The sequence below is a fragment of the Bufo bufo genome, chromosome 6, assembly GCF_905171765.1.
Source record: "Bufo bufo chromosome 6, aBufBuf1.1, whole genome shotgun sequence".
NCBI lineage: Eukaryota > Metazoa > Chordata > Amphibia > Anura > Bufonidae > Bufo > Bufo bufo.
Window position 1 is genome coordinate 51,333,605 of NC_053394.1, and position 27,223 is coordinate 51,360,827.

General features: G+C 45.1%; 1 protein-coding gene across 1 annotated transcript in view; it reads left to right on the top strand.

The window, feature by feature from the left end:
- CPXM2 (carboxypeptidase X, M14 family member 2) overlaps positions 1-27,223 on the top strand; it is a 132,029-nt gene that overhangs the window by 17,369 nt on the left and 87,437 nt on the right. The window contains exon 3 of the mRNA XM_040436613.1: positions 21,447-21,545. Within this exon, the coding sequence (XP_040292547.1) occupies positions 21,447-21,545 (99 nt within the window). The remainder of the gene's footprint in view (positions 1-21,446; positions 21,546-27,223) is intronic.

A 27,223-nucleotide genomic window follows, 5' to 3' on the forward strand; every position in this document is an offset into this window, starting at 1 on the left:
CAAAAAGGGGCCAAAAACAGAGCCTGGAAACTATAGGCCGGTAAGTTTAACATCTGTTGTGGGTAAACTGTTTGAAGGTTTTCTGAGAGATGCTATATTAGAGCATCTCAACGGAAATAAGCAAATAACGCCATATCAGCATGGCTTTGTGAGGGATCGGTCATGTCAAACTAATTTAATCAGTTTCTATGAGGAGGTAAGTTCTAGACTTGACAGCGGCGAATCAATGGATGTCGTGTATCTGGACTTCTCCAAAGCATTTGACACTGTACCGCATAAAAGGTTAGTATATAAAATGAGAATGCTCGGACTGGGAGAAAACATCTGTATGTGGGTAAGTAACTGGCTGAGTGATAGAAAACAGAGGGTGGTTATTAACGGTACACACTCAGATTGGGTCACTGTCACTAGTGGGGTACCTCAGGGGTCAGTATTGAGCCCTATTCTCTTCAATATATTTATTAATGATCTTGTAGAAGGCTTACATAGTAAAGTATCAATTTTCGCAGATGACACTAAACTGTGTAAAGTAATTTACACTGATGAGGACAGTATACTGCTACAGAGGGATCTGGATAGATTGGAGGCTTGGGCAGATAAGTGGCAGATGAGGTTTAACACTGATAAATGTAAGGTTATGCACATGGGAAGGAAAAATGCAAGTCACCCGTACATACTAAATGGTAAAACACTCGGTAACACTGACATGGAAAAGGATCTAGGAATTTTAATAAACAGCAAACTAAGCAGCAAAAAACAGTGTCAGGCAGCTGCTGCCAAGGCCAACAAGATAATGGGTTGCATCAAAAGGGGCATAGATTCCCGTGATATGAACATAGTTCTACCACTTTACAAATCGCTAGTCAGACCACACATGGAGTACTGTGTACAGTTCTGGGCTCCTGTAAACAAGGCAGACATAGCAGAGCTAGAGAGGGTTCAGAGGAGGGCAACTAAAGTAATAACTGGAATGGGGCAACTACAGTACCCTGAAAGATTATCAAAATTAGGGTTATTCACTTTAGAAAAAAGACGACTTAGGGGAGATCTAATTAATATGTATAAATATATCAGGGGTCAGTACAGAGATCTATCCCATCAGCTATTTATCCCCAGGACTGTGACTGTGACGAGGGGACATCCTCTGCGTCTGGAGGAAAGAAGGTTTGTACACAAACATAGAAGAGGATTCTTTACGGTAAGAGCAGTGAGACTATGGAACTCTCTGCCTGAGGAGGTGGTGATGGTGAGTACAATAAAGGAATTCAAGAGGGGCCTGGATGTGTTTCTAGAGCGTAATAATATTACAGGCTATAGCTACTAGAGAGGGGTCGTTGATCCAGGGAGTTATTCTGATTGGAGTCGGGAAGGAATTTTTTATTCCACTAAAGTGGAGAAAATTGGCTTCTACCTCACAGGGTTTTTTGCCTTCCTCTGGATCAACTTGCAGGATAACAGGCCGAACTGGATGGACAAATGTCTTTTTTCGGCCTTATGTACTATGTTACTATGTTACTATGTTACTTGCAGATATGGAAAATACAATTTTTTGAAAAACCACAGAAAATGATGGGTGTATTTCTAGCTGTAAAAGTGGCAAAAAATAAGGGCCTAATTGCCGTTCAGTGGTGCAGTTATATATTCTAAAGCCCTTTTTGTGGTATGGACCGAATTACGTAGTGGTTAAATTTTTTATGTGAGACAGGCTTTTTTGGGGAAAATTGATGGGCGATTGTAGACTTTGTTCTGTATGAACTGATGTTATATGTTGAAAAGCCTTTAGTGTAGTGTAGCCTTTAGTGTGACTCAGTTCACACAGGAAAACCAGGTGTAAAACAGCGTGAGAGTGATTAGAGGGGTCACACATGGCTTGCATACACTACATGCCTTCAACATAATTCTTTGATCTCTACATGAAAATAATGTATTTGCTGTAAATTGCGAGAGGGGCATAGTTGGAAACATTGACTTCACAAGAGATACAGAGCAGCAGAGTTCACCCACCTCTATTTGCTTCCCGCTGTTTACTGCTCCTAAATTAAAATTGAGGCAACCAGCTTCAGCTTCCTCTGATGTGTATGCCTACGGAATCCTTTTGTTATGGCTTTGCACAGGGAGCAAGAATGTTACGCACAATTCTGATGGAACTCCTGATCTTAAGAAACTGGACTTGGACTCCAAAGCAGAGGCTCTCCTGTCACGTCTTGTGTGCTGTGGAGATCAAATGCAGATAGAGCAGAAAAAAAAATATTTTCATCTTACTGAAGCTGCTTGATTTAACTCCTTAAAGGGAACCTGTCATCAACTTTATGCTGACCTCACTGAGGGCAGCATAAAATAGTGACAGAAATGCTGATTTCAGCAATGTGTCGCTCATGAGCTAAAAGTAAGTGGTTGCTGAGAACCAGCATCATAATCATTGCAGCACAGACCTGGACAAGAGTCAAATCTACCTGAGAAGAGTCATGGCTATTCATAATCTCCTGCTCTCTCACCCATCTGCTGATGATTGGCAGTTCTCTCCTAGGGAGAAAACTAGGTAGAAGACTGTCAGTCATCGGCAGGGAGAGCAGGAGATTATGAATAACCAGGACTCTTCTCAGGTGGCCGGGACTCTTTTCCAGGCCCAGTCTGCAATGATTGTGATGTTGGTTCTCGGCAACCACTTACTTTTAAATGAAAGACCGCTGAAATCAACTCATTTTAGCTCTACTTTATGCTGCCGTTAGTATGGACAGCATAAGTTTGATGACAGGTTCCCTTTAAGGACCAGCGCCGTACATGTACGGCGAGCTGATCGGGCGAAAGCACGAGCTGCGCCTGCCCGATCAGCACAGGGGCCCGGCAGCCACAGATAACATTAATATTTTCAACTTGCTAAAGCTGCTTGATTTAATTGTGAATAAATGGTAAAGGCAAAGCCTGTTTCACATAAAAAAAATTCAACAATGAAAGGATAATGGAATTCGGTTCATTCGGTTATTGTTCTGACGGATCAGAGGAAGGGCAAAATAATCAGTGACGTCAACACAAACTTACTACTGACACCCTCTCCACTCTGTCGGGGGCTCTACTTGTATAAGCATTTAATAGAACAGGTTCTGTAGACATCTATGTGGAATCAGCTAACAACGGTGTAAAAGGAGTGCGCTTCTTCTTGGCGCTAACATCGACCTGTAAGGCTGAGTTCATACTTAGTCAGTTTTGGCCCCGTGACTGCCCTAATAAGTGAAGTGTGCAGTGATTCTAAGAGCGACGCCTGTCATCTGCATGTCATACGGACTCACAGTATTGTTTCACTACCAAAGTAGACTCCCTATGCGTGCAACTGCAAGGCACAGTGTCCTACACCACTATACAGGCTCTCTGCAGCCAGGAAATAGCTGTTTTTTAATGTAATTCGCCGCAAATTTATTCTGATCGAACCAAATTTTTCGAAAAATATTTAGCGAACCGGCGAATCGAATTTTTTTAAACGTCGCTCATCTCAGTCTAAATATCCACATATGTAATGGTCGCCTCATAAAGACAATACCTGCCTATTGGCCCTAATTGGACATTTGGGACTTATACATGTGGTCTCCAACTCAGGACCCCACTCGGGACCTCCTTGTTTTACATGGATGGCCATTCTTCTAAATGGTGTCCATTCAATACTAAATTTCACCTGCAGAGGCCACTACAGAGGGAATGCCTGGCTGTGGCTTCCCCAGGCAAAATAAGCTCTTTACTGGGAGAGCTGGAAACGGGACTAGCAGTGATCAACTGATCGCCACGTCATCTAGTTAATCTGTATATTTTATTTGAAACTGACGTATATTGTTCAATGGCAGCAAATGGGAGGTAACAACTTAATTTATAGGATTTTGGCAGCAGAAAATGAATATATAGAGAAATGAATAAATGGGCAAGAAATGAAATTTCTGTGCTCATTCTGTTCTCTATTGAAAAAATTACATTACGTATTCCAAAGAGGATGATGTGTACATATGGACATGCTGGGCCCATCAAAAGGCCAACATGCTTTTACTCAGTACCAGAGGATCTTTTGGTGGGCCCAGGCTCTGATACCATGGTGGGCTTCAAAGGTCCAGGAGAAAAATAAACATTTGGTTACCTTTTGGAGCTAATCACTTGCAACTAGGGTGTATTTCTTTGTTTTAAAACCTATTAGAATTTATTGATGATAGAAGGATTAGTCCTTGAGAATAATTTCCTCTGGTGGGCCCAAGGAACCCCAGTCCGGCACTGGTTTTACTTACTGACTCTCCACTCTGGTTCCTATACTTGCCAAACTTTAGGCAGAGTTACGTTATATTACAATTGGCCATGAAGGCATTATTACTGTGTGAAAGTAGCCATGGGTCGGGGAAACCCAGCATGTTAGCACTCTGGACACTACCGACTGGCAAAAACTGGCAAGGGAAGTAAAGTTAGCTGCCATATGTACATATTAGACACCGTAGGTGTCACTGCATAGTGATCTAAAATACTGAGTACAGTAGCAGGTCTAGGTCTATGTGGCATTTTGTAAATGTAATGGTTTTTTGGATATCTGTTGAGCTCCATAAAGTGAGAACCTTGGTTTCTATACATGTAGTTGGATAGAAAGTCTTTCCTACAGCCTTGGCAAAGTTGCAATCAGCTGCCCTAGCTCCATATCTAAAACCTTGGTCAAGACAGAGGGACTTATTGGTGCCACACCAGCTCTAGTTATGTCTCTCACGTCTTATATAGTCATAGGTGACCACAAGTAGAACTATTCCACAGCATCCTCTGTGCATTACCTAATAGATTATGCCCGTAGAAACAACAGGCCAGGCCTGAGGAAGAGCCAAGATACACTTATCTAGATAAAATGGGCTCCCTGTAAATAATGGGTTCAGAATGTCAAGCTTCTTGTTCTGTCATCCTCCAGATTACAATTCTGGTCGGAGACTGAGCTAGAGTCAACTAGATCCCACGTGTTTCCCAGATACGCTTCGCTCTTACATAAAACACCTGAGTCCATTTAATGAAATACAGATGAGCAAGTCAAACATATTACTTATATAATCCCATCAGCATAAGAGGAATGTTCACTGAAGAACAGTAAATCAGCGTGCTGCAGTATCGTTACTCAGTCAGCCTAGTGCCTACAAGCGTACGAGTGGAGTCAGTTTTATCAGTACGATTGATGGAGATTGGGTTTGTGAAATCTGACATTAGTTTGAGCAATGCCTGCAACATATTTTTGTAAAATGTTGACTGGCCCCTGGTAAAGGCTCCCATACACATTAGAATATTGTCAGATGAGCTTGCTACTTTCAGCAGCATCAGTCAACAATCTAATGTGTATACCGATGCTCGGGGGAAAGAAGGATTGAGCATATCCTGTCAAAAGAAAGGATGCACATATTGAAATCCTTCTTTCTCATGACATCATCTTTAGGAGGAGTTTTGGGAGGTCCCCATACATAAAAAATAGATGACTGGTCCTGCCGAGAGTAGGTTTTCAAATCTCAAGTTTCAAATCTTTTCAGTCATATTATTTCCTGTGTTCAGCTGCACAGCTAGATGCATTTCATTTAGAAGCAGATATTCTAAATTCCCTACTGGGGTTATCTCTACAACAAGTGGTTGAGGAGCCAACCCGGAGGGAGGCCATTTTGGATTTGGTATTCACAAACGGGGATTCGGTATATGATGTCATTGTAGGCGAAACCTTGGGATCTAGTGATCACCAGTCAGTGTGGTTTAATATAAGAACTGTGAAAGAGTCCCACCACACAAAAACAAAAGTTTTAGATTTTAGAAAAACAGACTTTTCAAAAATGAAATTAGTCATAAATGAGTCCTTATCAGACTGGAACGGATTACATGGAGTCCAGGAGAAATGGGACTACTTAAAAGGTGCATTATTGAAGGCAACAGAAAATTGCATTAGACTTGTCAGTAAAAGCAAAAAAAGGAGGAGACCACTGTGGTACTCAGCAGAAGTGGCCCAAATCATTAAAAATAAAAAGCTAGCATTTTGTAATTATAAAAAAACCCAGAGCAATGAAGATAATGAAATCTACAAGATTAGGCAGAGAGAGGCCAAGCAAGTTATAAGAACTTCTAAAGCGCAGGCAGAAGAAAAACTAGCTCAGTCTATGAAAAAAGGGGATAAGACATTCTTCAGATATATAAATGAAAAAAGGAAATTAAAACAAGGAATAACTAAATTAAAAACAAAGGACGGAAGGTATGTAGAAGAGAATAAAGGGCTAGCCGACTGCCTTAATGAATACTTCTGTTCAGTTTTTACAAAAGAAAAAGGAGAAGGACCTCCACTAGAAAGAATGACTAATAAATCGTTTGATGCATGTATCTTTACAGAGGAAGATGTTCTAAGTTTGCTGTCTAAGGTGAAGACAAATAAGTCACAGGGGCCTGATGAGATACACCCAAAATTATTAAAAGAGCTTAGTGGTGAGCTGGCAAAACCGTTAACAGATTTATTTAACCAATCATTAGTAACAGGAGTCGTCCCGGAAGATTGGAAATTGGCAAATGTCGTGCCCATTCACAAGAAAGGTAGTAGGGAGGAATCGAGCAACTATAGACCAGTGAGTCTGACATCAATAGTAGGCAAATTAATGGAAACCCTATTAAAGGATAGGATTGTGGAACATCTAAAATCCCATGGATTGCAAGATGAAAAACAACATGGGTTTACTTCAGGGAGATCATGTCAAACAAATCTTATAGATTTTTTTGACTGGGTGAATAAAATAATAGACGGTGGAGGTGCAGTAGACATCGCATATCTAGATTTTAGTAAGGCTTTTGACACTGTCCCACATAGAAGACTTATCAATAAACTGCAGTCATTGAGCATGGACTCCCATATTGTTGAGTGGATTAGGCAGTGGCTGAGTGACAGACAACAGAGGGTTGTAGTCAATGGAGAACATTCAAAACAAGGTCATGTTACCAGTGGGGTTCCACAGGGATCTGTACTGGGACCGATTTTGTTTAATATCTTCATAAGTGATATTGCAAAAGGCCTCGCTGGTAAGGTTTGTCTTTTTGCTGATGACACAAAGATATGTAACAGGGTTGATGTTCCTGGAGGGAAACGCCAAATGGAAAAGGATTTAGGAAAACTAGAAGAATGGTCAGAACTCTGGCAACTGAAATTTAATGTGGATAAGTGCAAGATAATGCACCTGGGGCGTAAAAACCCAAGGGCAGAATATAGAATATTTGACACAGTCCTGACCTCAGTATCTGAGGAAAGGGATTTAGGAGTAATTATTTCAGAAGATTTAAAGGTGGGAAGACAATGTAATAGAGCAGCACGAAATGCCAGCAGAATGCTTGGATGTATAGGGAGAGGTATAAGCAGTAGAAAGAGTGAAGTGCTTATGCCGCTGTACAGAACACTGGTGAGACCTCACTTGGAGTATTGTGCGCAGTACTGGAGGCCATATCTCCAGAAGGATATAGATACTCTAGAGAGAGTTCAGAGAAGAGCTACTAAACTAGTACATGGATTGCAGGATAAAACTTACCAGGAAAGGTTAAAGGACCTTAATATGTATAGCTTGGAAGAAAGAAGAGACAGAGGGGATATGATAGAAACTTTTAAATACATAAAGGGAATCAACTCGGTAAAGGAAGAGAGCATATTTAAAAGAAGAAAAACTACCACAAGAGGACACAGTTTTAAATTAGAGGGGCAAAGGTTTAAAAGTAATATAAGGAAGTATTACTTTACTGAGAGAGTAGTGGATGCATGGAATAGCCTTCCTGCAGAAGTGGTAGCTGCAAATACAGTGAAGGGGTTTAAGCATGCATGGGATAGGCATAAGGCCATCCTTCATATAAGATAGGGCCGGGGGCTATCCATAGTATTCAGTATATTGGGCAGACTAGATGGGCCAAATGGTTCTTATCTGCCGACACATTCTATGTTTCTATGGTGCTGTTTTGTCAGGAAAGCAGTCATGTGTTTCTAATACTAGACAGCCCCTTTCATTTTCTTCTAAGGACCCTAAAAGTTTTGATTGATTTTAACCCATTAAATATGCAGACTAAGTGCTTTAAAAAAAATGTATTCAACTGGATTTTTTATTTTTTTTTAACTTGCAATCATTTGGTTGCTTGTACCATATACATTGAAGAGCAGTACTTTTGGCACTAGTACAGGTGCAGTACCCCAGAATAGGGTACTTGCAAATTGTTTCATGTTGTATAATGTTTTGATGTGTTGATATGTTGCAACTCGAATAGCTCTGTATGGATCAGTTAGGGTTAACTGTCCTGACTCTGCCCTTTTCAGGAAGTTAGGTGATGGATTTTGGTCCACCCCTCATTCACTCTAATGTTAGCTGAGAAAGTGAAAGTGTGCTATCTCCTTGTTTCTTTGCATCAAGAAAGCCATCTACTTTATAGTAGTACAGAAAGAGAGAGAAAGAAAGAACCATGAAGATCCATAGGCTGCATGACTGAGCATTGGAGTCAGTCAGTGAGGTACTCCCTGTTTAAAGGGTATCTGTCAGCAGTTTTGTACCTATGACACTGGCTGACCTGTTACACGTGCACTTGGCAGCTGAAGACATCTGTGTTGGCCCCATATGCATATGTGCCCACATTGCTGAGAAAAATTATGTTTTAATATATGCAAATAAGCCTCTAGGAGCAACGGGGGTGTTGCCATTACACCTAGAGGCTCTGCTCTCTCTCTGCAACTGACCCGCTATTTGCACTTTGATTGACAGGACCAGGCAGTGTAAACGTCATCTTAACAGCTTTTGGTAGCAGGTTACCTTACTGACACCAATGCTGGACCATGCAGCCTATAGGTTCTCTAGTTCTCTCCTTTGTCTTACTCCTTCTCTCCTTCTGTAGATCACACATCTGTAAATCGGTGAGTCTTTGCAGTATTTTTGGGCCTAAGAAGAGGGAGCATAAATCACTGCTTCCTCTCCCTTCCAAACTCTCCCTAACACTGCCCAGAACTAGGGGTGGAGCCAGTCCACACCTAACCTCCTACAAGAGCTGAGCCAGGGTTGTTAACCCTGACTGTGTCATCCATACATTCTTATACTGGGTGCAGTACATAGCATGACATAACATAAAGAAATGAACAATTTGCAGATACTCCTGAACTGAGGTACTGCATCTCCCTGCCTCCTGTATGTAATAATTGACAGGGGACAGAGAGTACAGACAGGCTCAGACTGCATCACATAGAAGAATATGGAGACCCTGCAGTATGAGGGGTCAGCAGCTGTATCACTAATCTGTCATGGCTGCCCTCAAAAGACACAGAGCAGAAAACCATATCTGAGGGGAGAGACAATCAAGATGACTGCCAAACCCACAAATGACACGTCAAATAAAACAGGCATACACCAGAGCCTCTATCTTATTCTTTTTTTAAACGCTTATCCTGCACTATATAGGCAAAGAAAAGAAAAATCTCGGAGTGCTTCTGCAGCATACTCAAGTTAGTTTTAGAAATGTTCCTGGGTGTTGTAGTGCAATAGACACTAACCTGGGACGGCTGACTCTCTGCAAGGGCAGGTGATGATGAGAAATGTTCGTGACGCCAGTGCCAATTAAACGGTGGCACGCCGTTTGCTGACAGCAGGAATAACTGAGGAACCACGTGATGTTAAAACAGAATTCAAACTTTAGTAGTCATCATATAGGGACATTGACGGAAGCGCAGTTCCTTTGAAGACAGTTGATTTTCAATACAGTTGATGCAGGCAATATATATGTATATAGCAAGGTGACTTTAGAGTGTTAAACACAGGACTTGCAGTACAGGCGGCTTGCACTCTATTCCTGACTGATCCTGGAACATAGAAACTCTTCTCCAAGGTCCAATGCCCTAGCTCTGGCGTATATCCTTGGTTTTATAATTATTAAGTACCTCCTCTGTTGTCTTGAGTACCTCTTGCTTTTCTGAGCTTTGCCTCTCTCTCTCTCTCAGCTTCCTCAGGCTCTTTAACTGAGGTGTTCCTGCTTCTGCATATGTGAACTCAGGAGGGGAACCTTCTCCTTGAATCTGGAACCCGGTTACAGGGACTGCAATACCCTCTCCTGGTCTGCAGGCTTCCGGCCTGGACTTGACTCTGACATAGTCTAAACTCCAACTACCAACAACTCCCTCTCCTTTCCCTGACTGGGCCTTATATAGTCTAGGGCTCCCTAGCTCCCTCTAATGACTAGGAGCTGGAATGACACCCCTAACAGGCCTGTGTATGCACATTTCACAGTGACAGGGAAATACATAGCATTACATTCAATTACATTTTATGACCAACCTCCCCATAAATAAGGGAACACGACAGCACAACAAGTGACCCTTTTGTAGTGACGGGCATTACAGTCCCCGTACACTACATACCCCACTGCTTTAAGCTGAGTACGACCTCGTACTCCATCAGGGCTCGTCCAACTGGAATCTCTACCTGAAACAGAAAAGACACATGCAGGCATACATATATGTAGTTCATCTGCATTCACATTCCTATCAGGTCCAATTGATAAAGGTGAAGGGTGGTGACAAGGGGCGTCGTTCTCTTCTCTCAGGATAGTGAATGGAACTGGGGCGCTGACCTGGCACAGCGTAACATTATTACCAGGATAGTCCATAGGTGCAAATTGTCCTTAATAGAACAGCAAGAAACGGTAAAACAGTATAAAAGTTCTTGGAGGCTCAAATAACAAATATGAGTCCGTACCCGGGTTATTTTCCTATTAAATCACAGAGGCTCTCGTGCGGTGGAGTCCATCTCTGGGCACATTTCCTTTAAAAAGAGTAAGAATCTCAGAGGCCTAAGGTTCTTTTGAGTCTATCTCCGGGCACAGTTCCTTAACATCAAGTTGCACAATATAAAACAAGTGCTGTAATACCCCTGATCAACCTGAAAAGGGGTTAAGGGTAAAAGGTGCAACTAAGGAACAGGCACAACTTGGCGTGGGATAGCAAAAGCAGGCAGGAGGTCCTGGAAACAAACTTGGCTTTGTTGACCTTATGATTTCAGTGGTTAACACCTACCACTGAGCCGTGGATAAACTGGCAGCAGCAACAAACGACCAGGAAACATAGGACTCCTGTCCTGGAAGGGTTAAGCGTTCAACATCATTCTTTAGCAAAATAAATCAAAGGCCTAGCAGGCTGATTCATAGTGGCATGTCATAATCACCTGGCTCTGCTGGCAAATACGGCCTGTAGTAGTCCTCTACAGGAGGATGTGCCCACATCACAGTGTTAGGGGGCAGCTGCAAAGTGAAAGGGCCCCTGATGGGTATTGGTCCCATAGGCCTAGGGATAAACCCTCTTGTGGACCGTACCGGTCCCGGCATAATGATCGTGGGTTGTAGTGAACTTGGTACCGCCGCCGCAAGCGGTCCGTTGGGCTCTGGGCAGCAATTCACAGGAATAGTGGGTCTTCTTTGGGGCCTTGACGGAGCAACATTAGCAGACGGTGGGTTACGGGTGGTGACAGGCACCCTTACCTTGTCCTTCTTCGGCGGCGCCTGGATCCTGGCGGTGGCAATCTTGCGCAGCTCCCGCAACTTTTCCTCCAGCCGGACAATCTGGTCACCGATACTTTCCGTGTCGGAGTCGCTGTCATCTGCTGGCGCCGCCGGCGCAGGTACAGGCAACGATACCTCTGACGCGGCCTCTGCAGGTTCTGGTGGCGCATCGGGTCTCCTACCCTTCCGGATATTCTCGAAGGTACCGCTAAGTCTTTTTAAGTTCTCCATGTCCTGGATGGTTTTCTCCCGGCGAGGCAGCTCGGGGGAAGGGTAGGGGCTCACCCATTTTTCCAACACGGTTGGCTGCCAGAAGACATTAGGCCCAATGAAGGAGCTCCGCTCCTGGAAGGCGTGATGGGCCGGCCCTGGAGAGCGTTCAGGTTCCCGCTCGCAGCCAGAGTAGTCTTCTTCTGCCTCCCAGTCCTCAGGTTCTCGCTTGGGACGGGTCACGGCAGTTGCATATGGGCCTCTCAGGCTCTCGGCAGGGGTGAACTCCACTTCCTCTCCCTCGCGGAGGCTATGTTGATACGAAGGGAGGTAGTCTCGCTTGACAGATCTCCTGTTGACATATAAGTCTCTGCCAGTTAGGTAATCTTGTATGAACCCGTAGCCACAGGCTTTGTCAAAGGACACCACCAACCCCTTTCTCCTTTCCAGGCGGGGTTGGGTGTTGGTGTGTCGTTCATGGATAGTCTTGGTCAGTTCCTCATAATATATTTTAGTCTTTGTATTCCGCTTTATAGCGGCCTCCCGGATCTCTGCCATTAATGAAGACCACTTGAAAGAGGGCTGAAAGAAGTCTCTCCAAGAGCCATAGCAGGGCTCTGGTTCTTTCTCCCGTGGCGGGCAGGCGGGTCTCTCCGGTCCCGGAGAGTAGGCCGGTGGAGCCTCTTCTGGCTCTACACCAATATCCATGTTCGGTATTTCAGGCGCGGACGTGGCAGCAAAGCAGGGCTCACTCTCCAACATGCTCGATCCTTCTCTGGAGAGCGACAGGGTGGCGCCAATAAGTTCAGCCAGATCCTCCCATTGCACTGGGAGGCCGCCCCCCAGGTATTCCAGTATATGGAAGGCGGAGTCCATGCTGGCAGACATGCAAATGTCCAGGCAGGCTGTGGCGCCTGACCTTGAACCCTTTCCCGCTTTTTCATCAAAAGGGCGCCAATTTTTCCCGCTTTTTCGGGATGAAGATGACGCAGCAGTAAATTCAGCAAGCTCAGCGGCCATCTTTAGCAAAAACCGCTGTATATTCACTGATAGCAAGCAGGATGTTGAAAAGTCCATAAAACCACACTCCGGTGTGGCGATTTCCTTCCTCTTGATAGCGCAACACTGCACAGCGCTTTTTGGAGGTTTTAGGCACACTTTGGGTATGTTTTTCAGTCCACAAAGTCCACTTTAATAAAACAGGCAATTTGTCACTTTGGTCACAGGGCAACTGTATAAGGCACAAAGTTCACGCTTCTTGCACTATAAAGCGTGCGTATCCTGTTCGTGACGCCAAAAGAGAGGTGCAGCGTACTCAAGTTAGTTTTAGAAATGTTCCTGGGTGTTGTAGTGCAATAGACACTAACCTGGGACGGCTGACTCTCTGCAAGGGCAGATGATGATGAGAAATGTTTGTGACGCCAGTGCCAATTAAACTGTGGCACGCCGTTTGCTGACAGCAGGAATAACTGAGGAACCACGTGATGTTAAAACAGAATTCAAACTTTAGTAGTCATCATATAGGGACATTGACGGAAGCGCAGTTCCTTTGAAGACAGTTGATTTTCAATACAGTTGATGCAGGCAATATATATGTATATAGCAAGGTGACTTTAGAGTGTTAAACACAGGACTTGCAGTACAGGCGGCTTGCACTCTATTCCTGACTGATCCTGGAACATAGAAACTCTTCTCCAAGGTCAAATGCTCTAGCTCTGGCGTATATCCTTGGTTTTATAATTATTAAGTACCTCCTCTGTTGTCTTGAGTACCTCTTGCTTTTCTGAGCTTTGCCTCTCTCTCTCTCTCAGCTTCCTCAGGCTCTTTAACTGAGGTGTTCCTGCTTCTGCATATGTGAACTCAGGAGGGGAACCTTCTCCTTGAATCTGGAACCCGGTTACAGGGACTGCAATACCCTCTCCTGGTCTGCAGGCTTCCGGCCTGGACTTGACTCTGACATAGTCTAAACTCCAACTACCAACAACTCCCTCTCCTTTCCCTGACTGGGCCTTATATAGTCTAGGGCTCCCTAGCTCCCTCTAATGACTAGGAGCTGGAATGACACCCCTAACAGGCCTGTGTATGCACATTTCACAGTGACAGGGAAATACATAGCATTACATTCAATTACATTTTATGACCAACCTCCCCATAAATAAGGGAACACGACAGCACAACAAGTGACCCTTTTGTAGTGACGGGCATTACAGTCCCCGTACACTACACTTCTTTAAGCAGTAGTCTGATGAAATGCATACTGGCTATGATAGTAGTACTGGCACTATGCACATGGGTGAATAAAGAGAACATCATTCATCTCTGAGGTTGAGTTAGATGATATAATAAAATACTTTGTTTGATAGGTACAGTAAAGCTCAAGAGGCTCCATCAGCTGGTCATAGCTCGGAGGGAGAGGGTGTATGATGGAGCCTGGGGCTGACAATTACGTTTACAGCTAACAATGCTCTGATTAATGTATACTGTCATAGAATAAATAATATAATCTCCTTTATGACTCTGAGCAAATACGTGTGGGAAGTCATCAGCTCGATAGTACTGAGCGCCCATACAGGTTCTTCCATGTGTGCAGAGTGACGGCCAATGCTTCTTACTAACTGGTGCTATAGTGAAGGTGATATAGCCGGGTCACAAATGATGACCAGTCATATATAAAGCAATATCTATCTATCTGTCTATCTATCTATCTGTCTATCTAATATCTACAGTTGCAAGAAAAAGTATGTGAACCCTTTGGAATGATATGGATTTCTGCACAAATTGGTCATAAAATGTGATCTGATCTTCATCTAAGTCACAACAATAGACAATCACAGTCTGCTTAAACTAATAACACACAAAGAATTAGATGTTACCATGTTTTTATTGAACACAGCATGTAAACATTCACAGTGCAGGTGGCAAAAGTATATGAACCCCTAGACTAGTGATATCTCCAAGAGCTAATTGGAGTGAGGTGTCAGCCAACTGGAGTCCAATCAATGAGATGAGATTGGAGGTGTTGGCTACAGCTGCGCTGCCCTATAAAAAAACACACTCCAGTTGTGGGTTTGCTTTTCACAAGAAGCATTGCCTTATGTGAATGATGCATCGCACAAAAGAGCTCTCAGAAGACCTACGATTAAGAATTGTTGACTTGCATAAAGCTGGAAAGGTGTCACGGGGCGCCAAAGGCGCACTCGGTCTCCCATCAGCCGCAGACCTGCTGCTTAGCTTCAGGAGCGAGGATCTGTGTTTGGCCTCGTTACCAGGGCGGCTTTGCTAGCTGGGAGGCTCCCTGCTCCTAGGTCTGCCTTGAGCGCCGAGCTGTCTGTCGGTCATGTGACGCTGGCCATGTCACATGACCTTTAGACCCCACTATAAATACAGGCAGCCTGCTGGCCACAGGTTGCCTGTTAATTCTAGGTTCCTGGCTATTTGTTGGACTACTGAATACTCACCTGATCCTGTTCCCTGACAATCCTTTGCCTGCTCCTCCTGTACTGCGCATCCCTCCTGGTATTGTGACCTTGGCTCCCACCTGACTACTCTTTGCGGACTCCTCTGGTACTTCTCTACTCTCCTGGTATTTGACCCCGGCTTCTCCTGACCATTCTTTGCTTAACCCTTTGTACTGCGTAGCTCTCTTGGTTCTGACCCGGTCCGTTCACGTTCCGTATTTTGTCTTGTCTGTCTTCCCTGCACATATCCTAAGTAAGGGACTGTCGTCCAGTTGTCCCCTGTCATCAGGACTCGTGAGGCAAGTAGGCAGGGCAGGGGTGAGGGTGGAGCGCAGTGGTCACTATCCTTCCCCCTGTGTGTGTGTGTGTGTGGACGTGACCATTACAAAAGGGTTATAAAAGGATCTCCAAAAGCCTTGCTGTTCATCAGTCCACGGTAAGACAAATTGTCTATAAATGGAGAAAGTTCAGCACTGCTGCTACTCTCCCTAGGAGTGGCCGTCCTGTAAAGATGACTGCAAGAGCACAGCGCAGACTGCTCAATGAGGTGAAGAAGAATCCTAGAGTGTCAGCTAAAGACTTACAAAAGTCTCTGGCATATGCTAACATCCCTGTTAGCGAATCTACGATACGTAAAACACTAAACAAGAATTGATTTCATGGGAGGATACCACAGAGGAAGCCACTGCTGTCCAAAAAAAACATTGCTGCACGTTTACAGTTTGCACAAGAGCACCTGGATGTTCCACATCAGTACTGGGAAAATATTCTGTGGACAGATGAAACCAAAGTTGAGTTGTTTGGAAGAAACACACAACACTATGTGGAGAAAAAGATGCACAGCACACCAACATCAAAACCTCATCCCAACTGTGAAGTATGGTGGTGGGGGCATCATGGTTTGGGGCTGCTTTGATGCGTCAGGGCCTGGAAGGATTGCTATCATCGAAGGAAAAATGAATTCCCAAGTTTTTCAAGACATTTTGCAGGAGAACTTAAGGCCATCTGTCCACCAGCTGAAGCTCAACAGAAGATGGGTGTTGCAAGAGGACAACGACCCAAAGCATAGAAGTAAATCAACAACAGACTGGCTTAAACAGAAGAAAATACACCTTCTGGCCCAGTCAGAGTCCTGACCTCAACCCGATTGAGACACTGTGGCATGACCTCAAGAAAGCGATTCACACTAGACATCCCAAGAATATTGCTGAACTGAAACAGTTCTGTAAAGAAGAATGGTCAAGAATTACTCCTGACCGTTGTGCACGTCTGATCTGCAACTACAGGAAACGTTTGGTTGAAGTTATTGCTGCCAAAGGAGGTTCAACCAGTTATTAAATCCAAGGGTTCACATACTTTTCCCACCTGCACTGTGAATGTTTACATGGTGTGCTCAATAAAAGCATGGTAACGTTTACTTCTTTGTGTGTTATTAGTTTAAGCAGACTGTGATTGTCTATTGTTGTGACTTAGATGAAGATCAGATCACATTTTATGACCAATTTGTGCAGAAATCCATATCATTCCAAAGGGTTCACATACTTTTTCTTGCAACTGTATCTCTATCTATCTATCTATCTATCTATCTATCTATCTATCTATCTAATATCTATCTCTATCTATCAGTTTATCTAATATCTATCTATCTATCTATCTATCTATCTAATATCTATCTCTATCTATCAGTTTATCTAATATCTATCTATCTCTAATCTATATCTATCTGTCCCTCTAGGCCGTGTTTTCAAGGCTGATGAATACTTGAAAATAAGAGGCAGCACTCAAAATGTGAAGAAATGGAAATGAGCCCGCTTTATTCACCCCAACCGCAACATTTCAGCCAAACACAATGAGGTCTTACTCAATGAGTCTATCTATTATCTATCTATCTATCTATCTATCTATCTATTTATTATCTATCTATCTATCTATCTATCTATCTACAAGATGAGGCAGCACTCCAATTTAGTGAAAAGAGACGGTGGACCACTTTATTTCACCCAAAAGCAATGTTTCAGCCTAACATAGTGAGGCCTTTCTCAAGCCTCATTGTGTTGGGCTGAAACATTGCTTTTGGGTGAAATAAAGTGGTCCACCGTCTCTTTTCACTAAATTGGAGTGCTGCCTCATCTTGTACTTAGGTATGCTTAGGCTGAATGACCTACAGCCTGGAGGAATTGCACCCACATCAATTATGACAAGTGCTGCTGTTTGTTTTTTTTGTTCTATATATATCTATCAAATCCTATTAAAATATATATTCCTTCCTCCCTTCCTTCCTTCCGCCCGCCCCTGAGGACCTGGAGTGGTAGTGGCTTTGGCTGTCACAGTCAATCATGACGGCTTTCCTAGGGCCGTGCAGTGAAATGAAGGTGCACCCATTCTTGCCCCAGGGCACACCCTGGTTCTGGGGCTCCTGCCTGATGGTAGTTGGGGTGCCCGTAATGTTAAGTGTCTGTATGGGGTGCAAGTCAGGGCGTGCTGAGTGCAATGGCCAGAGTATGGTGTAGGAGTCAGGAGACTAAGCAGGGATAGAAAAATAAACGTCTCTCTTTACTGTAGTGCAAAATGGAAGTTGTAGTACATTCAACTATAGCAGTCACAATCCCCAGATTGTGCCTTGTGAGGACCAGGAGTGAGGAACTGGACTGTAGACATTTCTATTTGAGTAGGTTATAAGGTGGCACTAAACCCTACTTTACATGCTGAGTTGTAGGTTACAATCAGGGGCGGATTGAGAACTTAAAGTGGCCCTGGAAAAAATACTAAAAGTGGCTCTGTTTAGTAGTTGGGTCCAAATTGATGGAAAGCAGGGCCAGCAATATCATATTGCAGCACATTTTACCACCCCAACAGAGCCAAATACCACAGTACATCACAAAATACTGCCAGCAGCACAAAATGGCCGGCCGTGAGAAGGTAGACCCCTGGGCATCGGCCCACCGGGAAATTTCCCTGTAAGGTCTATGGACAGTCCGCCCCCCTGGTTACAATTACTTGGGGTCAGTGGAGTGAGACATTTTTGGAGTAAAGGTGCTTTGACTATCATGGTACAAATATTGGAGTAGATTGATTTCAATAGTGAGAAATCAAATCATGACAGCGATTCAGGCCCAAAGGTAATCTCATATTTAACAGAAAAAAATCCAAAAAACCTCCTATTTAACAATTTTCTTCTGTGATCCCCTTCCTTTACTGGTCTGAATACCCTCTCTATTCCTCTAAGGGTGCATTCACACAAGCTTTCCATGTGCATCTGCAAAATGGACCGTGTGCTGTCTGCATTTTTTTGTATCCCCATAGAAATGCATGTCCACAAGCGATCTGCAAAAAAAATGAGGATCAGACGCAGACTAAAAATACGGTTGTGTGAATGCACCCTAAAATGGCTGGAGTCTCCCCATGTGCCTCTTTAAAATGTCTGGGTAGCATGGAGATACTGGAAGTTTTATTCCCCCCAGCCCTTTTAGGGGGGGCTGTGGTGCGTCTAACGTATTGTTTATGACAACCAGAACAAGAGGCAAGATACAGCACATTAGCAGCGTCACAATTGATGTAACCCTTGATATCAAATGAGGAAAAATAGCTGCGCTCACCTGTGTCCACATAATGGAGGCACGGACCAAAAACCCGGATCAGGCAAGATTAGAGTCCATAAAAAAAGTGAAAAACTTCAGCTTCCAATAAAAAGCGTTACATCTTTATTCTTCGAAAATCATGAATAATAAAATCCAAGTCTGACATCATACAGACAGGATAGCGTTATAGTCTACACGTTCCGAAATGCGTAGACTATAACGCTATCCTGTCTGTATGATGTCAGACTTGGATTTTATTATTCATGATTTTTGAAGAATAAAGATGCAACACTTTTTATTGTAAGCTGGACTTTTTTTTAAAGTTTTTTTGGACTCTAACCCTTCATATTGTGTGATTTCTGGATGATAAAAGATGAAAACTACTTTTCCACTTCTATTAAGGGGCAACTTTGACATTTTTTGTGGCCACACTTGTAACTACTCATATTGGAAAGCATTTTTTATTTTTTTTGCTGGTTAGAAACGTCTAGAAAAAGACATGGAGATAAAATAGAACCCAATGTGGGGGACACTTCTTCGAGCAGCAAATTTTACCACTTCTGATAAAATGGTTCCCAAGCTATCATCCTGATATAATAGAGGAATATATTTTTACTTGATCCCTTTCACTTCATAATATTGCCTGCTGTAACCTGCAACAAAACCATTGGTGCGTTTGTATTTTTAGAGGGGGCGTCACCGCATTTTTATCCTTGATAAAATCCTCCCTGTCCAGAGATTCTGCCCTGCGATACGCAGCATTAAGAATTTCACTAGAATACCCCCGAGCTAGTAACCTGTTATATAAACCGGGGTTGTCCAGTTTATAAAACCATCTTCAACTACTTATTACGCTGGGTTCAGACCTGAGCGTACTCTGTATGCGCTCTGTATGCGCGATTTTATCGGGCGTTTACATACGCGGGAGGGAAACAGGCAAACGCCCATTGTCGCGCGTTCCCGGAAGTCTATGTGCGGGAACGCGCGACCATACGCCCCAAAGAAGCTCCTGTACTTCTTGGGGCATAGGGCGTTTTACAGCGCGTTCGAACGCGCTGTAAAACGCTCAGGTGAGAACCATGCCCATAGGGGATCATTGGTTTTTGCCTGTCGAGCGTTTTACAGCGCGTAGGAACGCGCTGTAAACCCAGCCTTAGGGAATTCTACGTTAGGCCTCATGCACACGAGCGTATATTCTTTCTGTCTCCGTTCTGGTTTTTTTGCGGACCGTATACGGAGCCATTCATTTCAATGGGTCCGCAAAAAAAAAATGAAAGCTACTCCGTGAGCATTCCATTTCCGTAAATCCGTATTTCCGTTCTGCAAAAAAATAGAACATGTCCTATTATTGACCGCATTATGGACAAGGATAGTACTGTTCTATCAGCGGCCAGTTGTTCTGTTCCGCAAAAAACGGAATGCACACGGACGTCATTTGTATTTTTTGCGGATCCGTTTTTTGCGGACCACAAAATACATACAGTCGTGTGTATGAGACCTTAATAGAAGGGTGTTCCCTCGTCGGGATCCTCTTCTCTCGAACAGCATGGATAGCAGCTACAAAGAATGCCTTTTTCACTCTGGAGGACCTATCCTGTCCTGCATTACACAGACACCCCATTCATTTGAATAGGAGCTGTGCAATTCTTCATTTATTCCATTAGGTGGCACTGCAGGGAAAATTGAATATTTACTGCGAGGTTTCCCCACAGATTACAGGTGATCACTGGGGGTCCTAGAATGGGGACACCTTGTAATGTTTTTATTATCAAAGGAGGTTTCTAACATGTAGAGACTGTTCAAAGTGGAGAACTCCTTTAATACCATTGCAACTCTGTACAGAATAATTCTGTCCATTTTTAAAATTCCTAATGTTGGAAGGTATTATTACACATAGAGGTGGGTATTTATGGAGTGTAGGTTCCCTGTGTTCCTCCACATGGTGTCTGCACAGTACTGATTTCCAGAAGGCAATGTTTGTAGGGTACCATACCTCTGTAATATGGCATCTAATGAAACCTACTACAGTTTTTTTGTCTTTGTCTCTCAGGTTCATGCAGAATCTACTCCCTTTCCTCCGCATAATAACAGATACATACAGAGTTCTGGTACGGCACTACCGACGTCTATGGGTGCCATATTAGGGCTTAATACAACTTGGAGGTTGTATAGAGCTGTAATTTTTGCAATATGTACAGGAGGCGGACTGGGAACTTAAAGTGGCCCTGGAAACCTAATAGTCGCCCTATGTTGTAGGCGAGTCCAAATTGACAGAAGGCAGGGAAACACAAGTAAGCAGTGCCAGCAATATTGTAGTACAGTACAAAATACCGCCCCTGCAGAACCAAATGCCACAGTGCAGCACAAAGTACCACCACCCTCGCTGCAGTATTCAAGTGTATCGCTGTACTGAGGACGGCGATGCCGTTGAATTGAGGAGATCATCAGATTATTATGTACCTGGCAAACGGCCGTGAGAATGGCACAGTCGGCCCCCCTGGGCATCGCCCCACTGGGAAATTTCCTTGTGGGGCCTATGACCAGTCCGCCCCTGAATGTGTATGAGCCAGTCCCTGTCTATACAGATGTGCAGAGTACGTGACTGTTCTCAGCCTTGGTTAATGCGATTATCATCTGACAACATTGTAATAAGACAACTGTCTCTTTTTTTTCTCAGCCAAAAACAGCAGCAAGAAGGCAGAGAAAAACAAGAAAGAGTCAGAAAAATTTGATTTTGGAACAGGAGCGGAGAAGATAACCCAAGACGTCAGAGAAAGTTCGTGAGAATATATTTTTTTAAAGTTTGGTGGTATTTAGAGTGTGTTTATTTTTTTCGCTTTGTCTGTATCTGTCGTATGTTTTCCTGCCTCTGTAACATCATCGTGAGCACAGCAGAAACCTTCAATATCTAAATCCACAATCTACACGGTCCAAAAGTATGGAGGCACCTGAATAAATGGAAGACTGTGGTTGGGAACGCCATTCTGTGTGTGGCATGTTGGTAAGAGGAAGGGGGCAAATCTGTGAGGGGCGGTGTCCACAAGGTGGCCGTGCACTCTACGTTTAAAGAGTAACTACACTTTTTTAAAAAAATTTTGGATATGTCATAGTGAGACCCCCACCGACAGGGCCAGTGCAACGATTTTTGCCGCCCTAGGCAAGATAAAAATTGCCCCCCCCCCCCCCCCCAATCAGATGATCTGCCCATATCATGACATCACATATGATCCACCCCTTTCTCACCATTTAAATTAAAAGAACTGCTATGTTTCCCTTAGGGTTAATCAAGCTTCTTGTAGCTGCCTCCCTGACAGCCGCTAGAGGCGCTTCCGCGATTCTCACTGTGAAAATTACAGTGGGAAGACGCGGAACATAGTTTTGAATGCGTGCGCATGCGCATTCGCAGCTGAGAGGAGGATCGGGGAGAAGAGTTCCCAGTGCCGGCGCTGGAGAAAGGTAAGTGGCTGAAGGGGTTTTAACCCCTTCAGCCCAGTGGGAGGGGGACACGAGGGTGCCCCACTCCTAACAACTATATAGTGCCAGGAATATGAGTTTGTTTTCCTGGCACTATAGTGCTCCTTTACCACCAGTACTGCACAGTGTCTTTTCTCTGCAGGAACAGGCTATAGACACCAGTACCACTACATTAACTGTACTGGTTCTGGGACTATAGTGTCCCTTTAGGCTCCATTTACACGTCTGCAATTTCGTTCTGCATTTTGCGGAACGGAATTGCGGACCCATTCATTCCTATGGGGCAGCATGATGTGCTGCCCGGACACGGACTTGCGGATCCGCAATTCCGTTCCGCAAAAAAATAGAACATGTCCTATTCTTGTCCGCAATTGCGGACAAGAACAGGCATATTCTAATAGTGCCGGCAATGTGCGGTCCGCAAAATGCGGAACGCACATTGCTGCTTTCCATGTTTTGCAGATCCGCGGCTCCGTGTATCCGCAAAACACGTTGCAGACGTGTGAATGGAGCCTTAATGTGAGGTAAATTAGTTTCCAATGTAGTATTAATAACTAAACAATTACATAATAAACATATTGCATTGTCTACTTACCACCAGGACAATAAGGTGATCTGGTCTCTGGCTGCAGTCTGGCTCTGGGGACTCCCTTGTCACTCTCTCCCCCCCCCCTTCCTCCCTTGTCACTCTCATTCTACCCCCCCTCCCTTGTCTCTCTCATTCTACCCCCCCTCCCTTGTCACTCTCCCCCCTCCCTCCCTTGTCACTCTCCCCCCCCTCCCTTGTCACTCTCTTCCCCCCCCTCCCTTGTCACTCTCTTCCCCCCCCCTCCCTTGTCACTCCCATTTACTCCCCCCCTCCCTTGTCACTCTCATTTACTCCCCCCCTCCCTTGTCACTCTCATTTACTCCCCCCCTCCCTTGTCACTCTCATTACCCCCCCTTTGTCACTCTCATTTACTCCCCCCCTCTCTTGTCACTCTCATTTCCCCCCTCCCTTGTCACTCTCATTTACTCCCCCCCCTCCCTTGTCACTCTCATCCCCCCCCCTTGTCACTCTCATTTACTCCCCCCCTCTCTTGTCACTCTCATTTCCCCCCTCCCTTGTCACTCTCATTTCCCCCCTCCTTTGTCACTCTCATTTCCCCCCCTCCCTTGTCACTCTCATTCCCCCCCTCCCTTGTCACTCTCATTCTTCCCTCCACTCCCTTGTCACTCTCATCATTCCCCCCCTCCCTTGTCACTCTCATTCTTCCCCCCACTCCCTTGTCACTCTCATCATTCCCCCCCTCCCTTGTCACTCTCATTCCCCCTTCCTTTGTCACTCTCACCCCCCCCCACTCCCTTGTCACTCTCATTCTTCCCCCCACTCCCTTGTCACTCTCATTCTTCCCCCCACTCTCTTGTCACTCTCATTCTTCCCCCCACTCTCTTGTCACTCTCATCATTTCCTCCCCCCCACTCCCTTGTCACTCTCATCATTTCCTCCCCCCCTCCCTTGTCACTCTCATTTCCCCCCCACTCCCTTGTCACTCTCATTTCCCCCCCACTCCCTTGTCACTCTCATTTCCCCCCCTCCATTGTCACTCTCATTCCCCCCCTCCCTTGTCACTCTCATCCCCCCCTCCCTTGTCACTCTCATTTCCCCCCCCACTCCCTTGTCACTCTCATTTCCTCCCCCCCCCACTCCCTTGTCACTCTCATTCCCCCCCTCTCTTGTCACTCTTATTTCCCCCCCCCACTCCCTTGTCACTCTCATTTCCCCCCCCCCGTTGTCACTCTCATTCCCCCCTCCCTTGTCACTCTCATCCCCCCCTCCCTTGTCACTCTCATTCTTCCCCCCACTCCCTTGTCACTCTCATCATTCCCCCCCCCCCCACTCCCTTGTCACTCTCATTCCATTTCCCCCCTCAACCTCTAGTGTAGCGTGGCCGAGCTCTGTTCGGTCCGCGGTACAGGAGCATTTGTTTCCTGTACCCGGCCGGACTGAAAGGAAGTGCACACTAAGTGAGCACTTCCTGTCAGTCCGGCCGGGTACAGGAAACAAAAGCTCCTGTACTGCGGACCGAACAGAGCTCGGCCACGCTACATTAGAGGCGCTTTCCTCCTGTCAGTCCCTCTCTTCAGGCTGCGCCCGGGCGGTGCACAATCATAGACGCACCAGCCCGGGCAGTGCGGCAGCCGCCTGGTGCGGGGGAGGGCCCGCCGCCGTACTTAAAAAAAAAAACTTGCGGCAACGCTCTTTTTTTCAAACCGCACCTGCTAAATTGCGCCCTAGGCGGCTGCCTAGGTCACCTTACGGGTGGCGCCGGCCCTGGAAGGAAGCCACTGAGAGTTCTCTACGGCTGATGCGCCTCCTTTTTACAGAGGAGAAAAATAACCTAGAAAACTTAAATAAGAAGTTAACTGCAGGCATTGAGGCTGCTCAAACCTTTTCACAAGAGGCGGAATTTGCAAATAAAGAGAAGCAGTTACACAATTTCCTTGAGAAATATCAGTATCATCTCAAGAAGCGCAAGCACCGCCAATTTGTGAGAGATTTAGCAGATTTCAAAGAAAACAGGATTTACTCCTCTATTGCTAATAGGAGAGATATTGTGATTGGCAATATGGATTTATCCTCGACGGAAACAGATTGTTCTGACTCTGATAGTGTACCCAAGGGAATTAGATTGTCACCTTGGGGAGGTAATCGCGGGCGACAGAGAGGAGGCTCACGGGGGAGAGATAGACGTTTTTTAGGGGGACTAGCCAATATCAGAGCCAACCCAACCCTCCGCAGACCTATCCATTGCGGAATCGCACCCAACCACCTCTAAACCCCTAGGGCCTCAGACAGGGGCGTAGCTAAAGGCTCATGGGCCCTGGTGCAAGAGTTAGGCTTGGGCCCCCCCTTCCCTCAGTGCTTAGTGTGTCTTCTTATGCAGCACAAGGGTCTTTGGGCCCCCTCAGGCTCCTGGGCCCGGTAGCGACTGCTACCTCTGCACCCCCTATAGCTACGCCCCTGGCCTCAGATTGTTAACCTTTCCTCCCGTCCCCTTAGTCTGATAGAGACTGAAGTTCTTCAACTTGGTCTCTCTTTTGTACCAACTCCCTCCTTTAATCAATTTGATATCATTAAAGACCTCAATCTGTTTGTTCGCAAGCTTCGCTGGCATAAATTCCATAAATTACAGGAGAAGAAACAGTGCCGCGAACTTGGCATTCCAGTAGACATCCTATCGGACGTGCGTCTCCTGTATGGTCTTGATAGGGAGTTTGAACAGCAGGAAGGTCTGGGACCTTTCACCAGTCTCAAGCTTAAAAGCAATAAAATGCCACCTAATTCTGGCGAGTTGTCATGTGTGGATGTTTTCCTCAGCACGGTTTCGCAACAGATTGAGGAGTTACGTCCCTCGCACTGTTATAATATTTACCGGGCTCAGGCCAATGTCATTTCTAATCTTGAGAATGATCACTCTATAGTGATCAAACCCTCAGATAAAGGGGGAAACACAGTGGTCATGGACCACGGTCAATACAGTACTATGTGCGAGACCTTGCTGAGGGACTCATCCACATATGAGGTTCTGGCACATAACCCCTTGGAAGAGTTCAGAGCAAAATTGAAGACCATTTTGGACGAGGCTAAACTATCACAGATTATTACGGATGATGAATATAAATTCATGCTACCCACCCATCCCCGTTTGGCAACTTTTTATTGTCTTCCAAAGTTACACAAGGGGACGCACCCTCTTAAGGGGTGTCCCATTGTGTCGGGGGTGGGCAGCCTCTGCCAAAATGTGGGGATTTATGTGGATCGAGTTTTGGCGCCCTTCGTCACTGCACTCCCCTCCTATACCCGAGACACCACGCATCTGTTGAAACAGTTAGAAGGGATCCACATCGAGGAGGAGAGTATGCTAGCTAGCATCGATGTGGAAGCTTTGTATTCCAGCATTCCCCACACCTTGGGTATTAGGGCAGTTGAACATTTTTTGAGCACTCGTGGATGTCAGTACCGCGCCCACAGCCTTTTTCTCCTCTCGCTATTGGAATTCACTCTGACCAGTAATGTGTTCTCTTTCAATGGGAGGATCTACCACCAGCTCAGGGGCACAGCGATGGGGAGTTCATTTGCCCCATCGTATGCAAATTTGTTCCTGGGCTGGTGGGAAGAGACCTTGGTTTTCAGTGAGGACCGGTCTGTACTTATGGACCAGGTAGGCTTGTGGGCGCGGTACATTGATGACATCTTCATCATATGGAGCGGAAGCGTATCTTCGTTCCGTTCATTGGTGGAGATGCTCAACGATAATAGCATTGGTATGCACTTTACTTGTGAGGTGGACGATAAACAGCTGCCCTTTCTTGATGTCCTTGTTTCTAAGACAGATACTGGCGAACTCGAGACATCTGTATATAGAAAACCAACATCTACCAATACCCTACTTAGGTGGGAGAGTAGTCGCCCTCTCCCGCTTAAGCGGGGAATCCCTAAGGGACAGTACCTCCGTCTCAGGAGGTACTGTTCCACTAAGCGTGAGTTCATCAAGCAGGCGGCTGACCTACGTGTTAGGTTTCGCCAGCGAGGATATTCAGACAAAGTTCTGAGGAGAGCGTTTGGGTCCGCACTTCATGTGGATAGAACGACTCTTTTAACCCCTAAACCGAGTTCATTGCAGACCTCAAAACTCATCCGTCCAATTACCACTTATGACAGGGCGTCACGTGAAATCAGAGAGATTTTCCCAAAAAATTGGGGTATTCTCATGCTGGACCCCGACTTGAGAGGTGGTGGGTGAGTATCCACACCTCACTTATCGTCGCGGCTGCAGTCTCCGTGACAGACTGGTTTCCAGTGAGTTTATACCCCCTTCCCCATCCGGTTCCACATGGTTAAAATCTAATGTGAAAGGCTGCTATAGGTGCAGTGGTTGTATCGCCTGCACCTATCTGAAAACTGGGAAGGTTTTCAGCAGTGCAGTCACAGGCAAA